The sequence below is a fragment of the Piliocolobus tephrosceles genome, chromosome 13 (genome assembly GCF_002776525.5).
Source record: "Piliocolobus tephrosceles isolate RC106 chromosome 13, ASM277652v3, whole genome shotgun sequence".
NCBI classification, from domain to species: Eukaryota; Metazoa; Chordata; class Mammalia; order Primates; family Cercopithecidae; genus Piliocolobus; species Piliocolobus tephrosceles.
Window position 1 is genome coordinate 64141103 of NC_045446.1, and position 10665 is coordinate 64151767.

The window sequence follows — 10665 nt, forward strand, 5'->3', positions numbered from 1 at the left end:
GCTACACCCATGAGAGTGAGTTGGAGAGGAGCTTCATATTAGCCTTTCTTGGGGGCCACAGGGAAGAAAGAGGCCCAAGGAGCTGAGTGCCTGGGTCCCTGTCCTGGCTTTGTGGGAAAGGGCAGGTAAGGGTTCAGATCCTCTGTGCTTCCACTTTGATAGAGTGGGGCAGGGCTGTGTGGCCTCTGAGGGTCTCTAGCTCTGCTCTGGCTTTTCATGACAGAGAGACAATCTCTGGAGCATGATATGGTCACGTTAGAGACAGGAAAACTAAAGCACAAAAGAAAACATTTGTTGCAGGTCACTCAGGCCTCAGGGGCAAGGCTGTCATCAGAACCTTGAAGGTGGCAGGGTGCAGTGGCTCATGCCTAGACTTTGGGAGGCCAAGGTGGGCGGATCACTTGAGGTCAGGAGTTCCAGACCAGCATGGCCAACATAGTGAAACCTCATCTCTACTAAATACAAAAATTAGCCAGGTGTGATGGCGGGCACCTATAATCCCAGCTACTCCAAAGGTTGAGGCAGGAGAATTGCTTGAACCAGGGAGGCAGAGTTGCAGTGAGCTGAGATCGCTCCACTGCACTCCAGCCTGGGCAAAAGTGAAACTCCATCTCAAAAAAACCCAAAAAGGCCGGGTGTGGTGGCTCATGTTTGTAATCCCAGGACTTTGGGAGGCTGAGGCAGGTGGATCACCTGAGGTCAGGAGTTCGAGATTCGCCTGGCAAACTTGGTAAAAACCCGTCTCTACTAAAAATACAAAAATTAGCTGGGTGTGGTGCTGAGTGCCTGTAATCCCAGCTACTCGGGAGGCTGAGGCAGGGGAACCACTTGAATCCAGGAGGTGGAGGTTGCAGTGAGCCGAGATTGTGGCACTGCACTCCAGCCTGGGTGACAGAGCAAGACTCTGTCTCAAACAAAACAAAAAAAACCCAGAAATCCCCCAAAACCTTGAAGGTCACTTCCCATAGACTCACCCTGTGTAGAAGAGCAGCATAAAGAACACGTGTGCACTGGAAACAGCTTTGGTTCTACCCCTCTGGCCTCAATCCCCTGGTCTGTGATAGGGTCCTGGGCAGGGTGATCTGGGAAACCCAAGTTCTTATCCCAGCCCTGCCACTTTCTCCTGGAACCAGTTACCACACCTGTCTTGTCAGTAGAGCAGAGCTCATAACCTCCCTCACAGGCACGTTGTGAGGACTGAAATCATTGATGTGAAAGTGCTTGGTGAACTCACTGCTTAGATTCAGGAAGGGGTAACAGTCCTGCTGCCCCCAAGGCCTGGAGTTCCAGCATCCAGGTCCAACCTGGCCTGTGTAGACCACACTTGCCTCCTCAAAGTCAACAAGTGTGCTACGCTCCCCTTTCATGCCAGCGAGGTTCCCTTCTACAGTCTGAACTTGGATGAGAATAGATCCAGGCTTCAGGGAGTAGGTAGCCAATTCCATGGAATGCCTTCAGAGGTGCCAGAAATGGCCCCACGTTCTCCAGATTGCTTGGGACTCCACCATTCAAATCACATCAGCTTAAGGCTTTTTCTTAAATGGGGGTTCAGTAGCACTTTTGTCATTAAAAAAATCACCACGGGCTGGGTGCAGTGGCTCATGCCTGTAATGCCAGCACTTTGGGAGGCTGAGGCGGGTGGATCACAAGGTCAGGGGTTTGAGACCAGCCTGGGCAACATGGTAAAACCTCGTCTCTACTAAGAATACAAAACTTAGCCGGGCATGGTGGCATTCACTTGTAATCCCAGCTACTTGGCAGGCTGAGGCAGGAGAATCACGTGAACCCAGGTGGCAGAGGTTGCAGTGAGCCGAGATCGTGCCACTGCACTCCAGCCTGGCAACAGAGTGAGACTCTGTCTCCAAAAAAAAAAAAAAAAAAAAAAAAATCACCGTAAAGTCAGCTGCCCAAAGACCTTGAGATGAAGACTCCAGGAAGCATTTCGGCACAGTAGTTAAAAGCATATGGGCTTTGGAGTCAGACACACCTGTTCTGGATCCCAGGGGTGCTACTAGCCAGCTGTGTGCCTTTGGGCAAGTCACTTCATCTCTCTTAAAGCTTATAGCCCCTACCTTGCAGGACTTTCATGGAAACCAGATGGTGAGGCATGAAATACTCTGGGGCAGGACTCAGGTGGAGCGGGGTGGTGAGAGCTGCCCTGTTCTGAGAACAAGCCCTGAATTGGAGTGTAGAGCCAGGGCTGTGAAATTCTTGAACTCTAGGTCTCCCGTAGGGCAGCAGGAAAGCCTACTCCTTATCATGAGGCTCTGAAGGAAGCCTGAGTCTCAGGCCTGAAAGTCCCTTAGGAGATTCCTATTACCTCAGTGATCTTCGGCGCTACCTTGAATTAGGCAAAGCAGGGCTTATCATATGCCCACTTTATAGGCATTAAAGGGTTGGGGACCAAAGAGAATTGATCTACCTCTGATCAGAATGAATGAGACCCACTGGTATGTTTTCCAGTGGTTCCTACCACTGTTCCCAGTTCATTGTCCCAAGGCCACACCCAGAACCACAATGCAGGTGGGTAGCCTCATGTCTATTAAGGCTGCTGAATGAACCAGCTAACCTGCTCATGCCCACCTAGCCTGTTTAGCTTTGACACACACCTACCAAGCTGCCCCTCCTTCCTCCTGTCCAGAGCAGAGCTAACAGCCTGCCTCACAGGATTAGTGTGAGAAGGTACATAAAGCATTGGCCAGGTCCTCCGTACATGCCACCCCCTGCAGCCTGCCTGGGCTGCCTGTCACTCTTACCCTGGTTTGCCGCCTTATGGCACTCAACCCTGTCCCTCCCGAGGACTATGGGGCTTCAGATCAATTTGTCAAAAACTAAGAAGGAAGCCGAAGAATCCTAGCCCCTCGTTCCTTCTCCAAGAACCAGTCTAACACCCTGGCCCTCAACCCAAGCACTGAAGGGTCTAGCCTCCAGCTCTGACCACTGGGCTAATGAGGGGAAGGAGCAGTGGTATCAGCTGCTGGAGGCTGAGGGAAGAGGGAGGGTGGTTGTGTTCTCAGGGCCTGGCTCCACAGCTGCCAAACAGGCTTCCCCAAGGACCCCAGCATTGGTCTTGGGGAGTCCAGAAGGGGAGGGAGGACTGGGTCCCGGTCCCAGTTCAGTAGCGGACTTTCTGGGTGTTCTTGCCTGCATCTCCTGTGTCAGGCCTCAGCTTCTTCAGACACCTACGAACTGGGTCTGAGTGACATACTACTAAGGGCCCAGCCCTACAGAAGATGCCTTGGGATTCTGGGACCTCACAGTCTCCACTCCTTGAAATTGTAGTAGCCCTGCCCACTTGCCTCTGAGGGCAGGTGATAAGAACAGGGACAGAGAAGCAGAGACCCTTGTGTAGCCAAAGCCCTGGTTTCTCATGGACTCCTTGGATCCCTATCTGGGGCGGGGGCAGGTGGAGAGGGGCTGTGGTGAGACTCCAAATGGAAAGTATCCTGGCCAGGCACGGTGGCTCACGCCTGTAATCCCAGCACTTTGGGAGGCTGAGGTAGGTGGATCGCTTGAGGTCAGGAGTTCAAGACCAGCCTGGCCAACATGGCAAAACCCCGTCTCTACTAAAAACACAAAAATTAGCCAAGTGTGATGGTGTATGCCTGTAATCCCAGCTACTTGGGAGGCTGAGGCAGGAGAATTGCCTGAACCTGGGAGAGGATGCAGTGAGCCGAGACTGCACTGGGTGACAGCAAGTAAGACTCTGTCTCAAAACAACAAAATACACTAATGGAAACTATCCTCAGGCAGAGGCCGGATATTTACCCTGCAGCCTCCACCCACCCTCTGTGGAGTCAGGGCCTGCTCCACTCAGTTCAGTAACACTTCCTCTGTGGGTATGACTGTGGAGGGTGGAAGGAGGCTGACTTGTTCTCACCAGGTCTGGGACTTTGGGAGAGGTGGGTCTTCCTTCCATGTGTAAAATGGAATAAAATAAAGTTGACAGCATCTAGAGTCTCATGTTCCTCTGGAACTGCAGGAGATGCAGGGCAGACAGGAGCACTCTTGTTGTGCAGATAAACAGGCCTGTGGCTGGGGTGGGGGGTTGGGATGGCAGGCACTAGGGTACCAGATTCTGAGTAAGAACTCAAGTGGCCTGGCAAAAGAAGGGGAGGCGAGAGCAAGGCCACTGCTGTCTCTCAGGTGGCTCCTGCTCTCCCCATGTTAGTGCAGGGCCTAGGTCTGAAGAGAAATGGACTAGATGACCTCCACGGGCTGCAGATTGGATGCTGGAGGTGGAAGGTGGATCACACCCATTTTCAAAGTCAGGTGGTTCCTCCCCTGCCCACCAGGTACCAAAAAGGCCATTGGACCAAGACCTCTGGTAACAGCTACAAGAGAGGGAGGAGACACCAAGGTTGAGCTTGCTTTATGGGTGACAAGTGGGCTAGGGTGGGCTGCGGGGGGCAGGATGAAGATTCTGGCTGAATGTTCCAAGGGACGGGAGGCTTGGGATCCTGGCTGGTACCAGGCCTCCCACACTGTCAGATGTCAACTCCACCAGCACTGAGAGACAATGAGGAGATGACAATGTGGAGAGAGGGAAGGTGATGGGTAAAGGAGCAGAAGGGAGAGGCGGGGAAAGAGGGAAGGAGGGAAGGGAAAGAAGGAAGGAAAGGAAAGCATGGCCCGGCTAGAGCCAAAGCCAGGGGTGATCAGGTCAGCAGCGGGAGAGGCTCAGAAGGGAGCCTCTCGGGAAGTGCAGGCGGCCATGAGGGCCCGTTTCAGCTGCTCATAGGTGACGAACATCACCACGTTCCAGGAACCCAAGCGGAGAAAGGAGGGCATGAACCTAGGGGAGAAAAAAGACAGGTCATGGGGGTACCACTTTCCTCACTGGGCCTGGTATTCAATCTAACCCAGTGGCTCTGTCCCAGAGGAGGCTGGGAGGACTCAATAAACTGAGCTCACAGCTGCCTGGTATGAATTGCCTTTGAGTCTCCATTTAACAAATACAAAATTGTGATAGTAGCAATTCTGGGAGGAAGGAATTAAAGGGATAAGTGAAAGCTGGCGAAATGCCAGGAGTGGGATCAGAAATAGCCTGACACTGGGCTGATACTCACTTCTGGGTGCTTCTCTCCCACCCATGATAGACATGCGTAGCCAAGAGGCCTGAACTGGGTGGGGAGGAGCAGAGGCTCACCCTTTGTAGAAGGCTCGGGGTCCCTCCTTCTGGAGCATGGTGAGGGCACAGTGGCCAGCGCTGCTGTACTGGCCCAGGGCAGAGTTCATGTATCTCGTCTTGACCACGTCTACAGGGGAGGCGATGACAGTGGTGCAGAAGCCTGCCCCAAAGGCGGAAGTGAAGTGGCAAGGGAGATCGTCTGCCAAGGAGGAGCAGGCAAGGCAGTCAAGATTCTTCACTCATCATTCCAGAAGGAAGAATTACTTAATTAGCTAAGAGTTTTCACGATTTTAACGAGACAGAGAGGGTGGGCACAATGGCTTATGCCTGTAATCCAGGACTTTTGGAGGCCGAGGTGGGTGGATCACTTGAGCCCAGGAGTTCAAGACCAGACTGGGCAACATGGCAAAACCCTGTCTCTACAAAATACAAAAATTAGCCAGACACAGTGGTGTGTGCCTATAGTCCCAGCTACTCAGGAGGCTGAGGTGGGAGGATTGCTTGAGTCAGGGAGGTCGAGGCTGCAACAAGCCATTAATCACCCCACTGCACTCCAGCCTGGGCAACACAGCAAGACCCTGTCTCAAAAAACAAATAAGAGGGTGGTGCGTGGTGGCTCACACCTGTAATCCCAGCACTTTGGGAGGCCAAGGTGGGTGGATCACTTGAGGCCAGGAGTTCGAGACCAGCCTGGCTAACATGGTGAAACGCCATCTCTACTAAAAATACAAAAATTACCCAGTGTGCTGGCGCACACCTGTAATCCCAGCTACTCGGGAGGCTGAGGCATAAGAATTGCTTGAACCTGGGAGGAGAAGGTTGCAATGAGCCGAGATTACATGGTGAGACTCTGTCTCAAAAAAACAAAAAACAAAACAAAAAACAAAAACAAGAGACAGGGACTCCAGCTGAGACCTCTTCTGAGGACCTGAAAGAGTCATTGTGCCAATCTAGCCTCAGTTCCTCAATATGCAAGGTGGGAGCTTCATCCTAGTTGGCTTCAATATGGCAAGTAAGAGATATATCTTACTCTCCCTGCAAAGGGCAAATCGGATGAAAAGATGTAGTCTTCTGGTGTCAACTAGACCCCCGCACCTGCTCCCGGCATGGGGGAAGGGTGAGACCCAGCACCATCTACCTCGTGACTCACCTGTCATGAGGTTGGCTGTCAGAAGGGCATCCTTGATGAGGTCATAGGTCACCAGCTCAGCACAGTTGACAATGGCATTACGAGCAACATTGGGAGAGGTCCCTGTAGGAGGAGGGAGATCCTGGGTGAGACCAGAGAATCGGGGAGGAGGAAAAGGGGAAAAGAAAACAACTGTACACACCTTTCCAGAGGCCCCCGAACCCTTCCTCTCGGGCAATGGTCTTGTAGGCATTGATGGTGCTTTGGTATCTCTGACCACCTCCAGCCCGGGCCTGAGCTTGGAACCGGACCTTTACCACATCCGTGGGCTGGGCCACAGCCACAGCCAGGGCACCTGTGGTGCTGCCTGCTAGGAGGCGGCTCCCAATGCTGGCATCTGTGGGCGAGTCATGGGGTCAGTGGCCAGCGGGCTTGCACTGGTTTTCTACCTCATCTCTCCTCACCAAAACCACCCTGTCACTGTCATCTCCTGCTTTGGGGCCTTCTACAAGCTCTTGCTCTAAGAACTCCTCACATCAAACAAAATATCCCTATGAATGTCTACTCCTTGCTAGGGACATAGCAAGGGGTAAGACCAAAATGAAACCTGGTGCTTTCTTTCATAAAACATTTTCATTTACCTGCTCAACAGCCCTGAAAAATCACAATCATTTCCATCTGACAAATGTAAAACCAAGGCTCAGAGAGAAGTGGCTTTCTGAGGACTGGGACTCCTAAGACTTGGGATCTCAGGTTGGCTTTACTTCTTCCTGTCATGTGATCTTGGGAAAGAAAACTTTTTGTTTGGGGCTCTGTTTCTTCATATGTAAAATGGAGGGTTGGCAGGGCATACTAAGGAGGTGAAAGGGAAGAACGCTGGCCTTGGAGGCGAGTGTCCTGGCTCCCTACTGTGTGCCCTTGGCCAAAGCCCCCCTCTACCCACTGCCTTCCCACCTCAGTCTCTTCTTCTATAACACTGGGATGATACTGCCTACTCCCAAGGTGGTGGTGAGGACTGTCATGGGATGATGCCCTGCTCAGAGCCTGGTATAGCCCAGGTGCTCGGGAACTATGTGGAGGACCAGGCCCTTCCAGTTCTCTGTTCCTCTGATCTTCCTAGGGATCATGGGGCCTAAAACACCTACATGGCTGAATGAACTAAGGTCAATCATCACTGAGAAAAAAGGGCCAAGGGGCCTCCAGCCTAGCTCCATACTCACGCTCAGAGCCCTTGGTGTAGAACTGTTTGACAGAGTCATACAGGCCGATGCGGACAGAGGCAAAGCTCATTTGGCGCTGCAGGCCGGCAACCAGTCCATTGTAGAGGCTTCGGGGGCCCTCGGTACGCACCATGGTCAGAATGGTGCCCAGCACACCGCGGTACTGGGCGCCGGCTGTAGTGCGCACTAGCCCCTGACTTTCTCCTTGGATCTGCAAGGCCAAAACAGGGTAGCTACAGGGATAGGCATGTTGCCCTTCCTACCTCCAGTCATCTCGATGCTCCAAATACCCAGTGGCCCTTGAGGGGTCTGTGTCCTTGGGGAGGGAACAGAGTAGACACCATCAAGATCCCCAGGCTTCATCCCCTCACCTGTAACCGGACTTTAGCAGTATCCAGAGGAAAGGTGATGAGATCTGCGATGCAGGCAGCTGTGCCAGCCCCAAGAAACTTCACAGTGGCAGTAGGGGGGACATCTGTGGCCTTGAACCCAACCATGATGCTGATTTCCTGCTACCTCCCAGGAGACGGAGAAAAACCGGAGATGGGGCACCTTTAATCAGTAACAAGACGAGATAGAGGAACTCCGCTGGAATCTAAGCCAAGAGAAGAAAAGCCCCATTAGCCACGATGTCCCCAGGCCCTCCCTGCTCACCATCCCCAACCCCAGCTTCCCTAATAGCACCAAGTCCCTCAGCAAGACTCCAAGTGGCCTCATGAGGGAAAATAGATGTGAGCTCGAGAGGCACTCAATTAGGCACTGGTGAAGCAATTCCTGCTCAAGCAGTCAATACTTCATGAAGGGCTCCCTCCCTTTCAATACAGGGAGAGTCTGGATCAGAGCTCTCCTAGCGCTGCCTCATAAACAGCCAGTGGACTAGCCCTCTGTCTGCTGGATGCAGAGGTTTCACCGATGATGCCCATGTTCCTGCTTCTGTGATTCATCTGGAGAGCTGACAGAAGTGGAGAAAAGTTTCACCCAGACTAAGACCCGACAGGCACAGACCCACAGGCTTATGTTCTGGATGTCTAAGCAGGAATGGTTTCCACGGGTCTGGAACTTAAGAAGAAAAGGAAGGTACAACATGACAAATTCAGTCCCTTCCCAGACTGTCAGTCTAATTCTCTCCTGCAGCTCCCACACAGCTTAGGATCTCCAGAGTCACTGTTTTAGCAAGACTGCTTTGCTGGGCAGTGGTTCACTGAGATGCAGGAGATAATATCTACCCTAGAGGAGGCTTACTGTTGGGCGCAGGGGGTGGGTGGGCAGATGATTCAAGCTGCATTTGAGGCTTACAGGACATACTCTCAAAATGCAAAGGAGGGAACAACCAAGGCCATCGGGAGAGAAGGAAGAGTGAGTGATCAGAAAAGACTTCCTGGGCTCGGTGCGGTGGCTCATGCCTGTAATTCCAACACTTTGGGAGGCCGAGGCGGGCAGATCACCTGAGGTCAGGAGTTTGAGACCAGCTTGGCCAACATGGCAAAACCCCATCTACACTAAAAATACAAAAATTAGCTGGGTGTGGTGGCACGCGCCTGTATTCCCAACTACTTAGGAGGCTGAGGCAGGAGAATCGCTTGAACCCAGGAGGTGGAGGTTGCAGTGAGCTGAGATTGTGCCACTGCACTCCAGCCTAGGCGACAGAGCAAGACTGTTTCAAAAAAACAAAAACAAAAACAAAAAACAAACTAGCACTTTGGGAGGCCGAAGTGGGAGGACTGCTTGAACCCAGGAGTTCAAGACCAGCCAGGGCAACATAGTGAGACCCTGTCTAAAAAAATATAAATAAAAATAAATTAGCTGGACATGATGGTGCATGCTTATAGTCCCAGCTACTTGGGAGGATTACTTGAGCCCAGGAGGCTAAGGCTGCAGTGAGCTGTGATTGTGCCACTGTGTTCCAGTCTGGGTGAGAGAGTGAGATCTTGTCTCAAGCAACAACAACAACAACAACAACAAAACTAAAGACTTCTTAGATAAGGTAACATTTAGCTAGGTGATTTTGGGGGCTGAGAGTAAACTCTGGGGCATTAGACTCCTCCTGGCCTACCATGTGATGCAAAGAAAATTGCTCTCCTTTTTGTTTGGGCCAGTTTCCTTTCCTCCAACTTAGGGGGATCCACACTTACACAAGACAGGCAAGGATGGGGGGTACAGGTCAGAGCTGTGAAGAGTGATAAGGGAAACCAAAAGCCCCATTTTGTTCTGAATTGGAACCACGCCCTCCTCCACTGCCACAGGAGGAAGTGAGCCCAGCACCCTAGTGGGGGAGGGTGACCTGCTTCTTCCCCTGATATTTCTTTGACTTCATTGGAGCAGCTGCTTTGAGCCCCGCCTGACTGACTGCCTTTGTTGCTGGGGCTCAGATGAAAGACCTGGCCAGTGAAGGGAGTCAGCTGTGAATACAGAGACCCATGGAAACAAAGAGCTCACCCAGCTTCCTCTTGGGCTTCTCACTCCAGGTGGCTGGGGCAACCAGGGAAATGAAGATACTCACCATAGCAACTACACTGGGACCTACAGAACAAGGCCTGACCTTATTCCTGTTTCCCTGCAGCTTGTCCATAAGGCTCACTGAAGACTGCTGCTCAAATGACAGAGTGGGTTGATGAAGGTGCCCCTGGACTCCCCAGGTTCCCTGCTCTGACACCCCCTTCCCCCAGGAGGTGCTCCACAACTTTCCCCACCCCAATGCCCAGGGCACTGTATTAGCTCAATCCTCAGAGCAGCCCTGCAAGGTGGCTGCTCTTACTTCCATGTGAGATAAGTAAGAGCCACACCTACAGGCACCAAAGCTGGTGGTATTTGCTTTGCACTGCTGCCCAGCTCCTCAGTTCCTTCCTGCTGTTTTCTCAGCCCCAGGCACAGGCAGGGCCTTTCACAAGGAAAGTTCTCTCAGGCTGATTAAACAGTCCTGAGAAGGCTCAGGCAAATGGTATCCCTTCTCTGGGCATCAGAGACATCATGACACGAGTCTGTCACATTCCTGACCTTGAGCTGGGTTGCAGGATGTTGTGAAGGCCAGAGAATAAGACCCAGCTGCTGCCCAAAGACAAGTGCACAGACGTTCAGCTGCCATTCTGAATGTTGCCTTGGATTTGCCAAACCAGGTCCTTCAGAGGGTGGGTACTGACAGCAATTAAAATGCAGGCCTAGAAATAGTTAATCCTTTTTTTACAGTT

The 10665-nt window shown here is 52.2% G+C and overlaps 1 protein-coding gene across 1 annotated transcript in view; it reads right to left on the reverse strand.

Annotated features, from left to right (window-relative positions):
• Positions 1-4355: 4355 nt before the first annotated feature.
• The window catches only part of UCP2 (uncoupling protein 2), an 8598-nt gene continuing 2288 nt past the window's right edge, over positions 4356-10665 (reverse strand). The window contains exons 3-8 of the mRNA XM_023209434.1: positions 7852-8075; positions 7481-7691; positions 6463-6657; positions 6282-6383; positions 5150-5330; positions 4356-4795 (exon numbers count right to left, since the gene is read on the reverse strand). Coding sequence (XP_023065202.1) covers positions 4681-4795; positions 5150-5330; positions 6282-6383; positions 6463-6657; positions 7481-7691; positions 7852-7977 — 930 coding nt within the window. The 5' untranslated portion in view covers positions 7978-8075 and the 3' untranslated portion in view covers positions 4356-4680. The remainder of the gene's footprint in view (positions 4796-5149; positions 5331-6281; positions 6384-6462; positions 6658-7480; positions 7692-7851; positions 8076-10665) is intronic.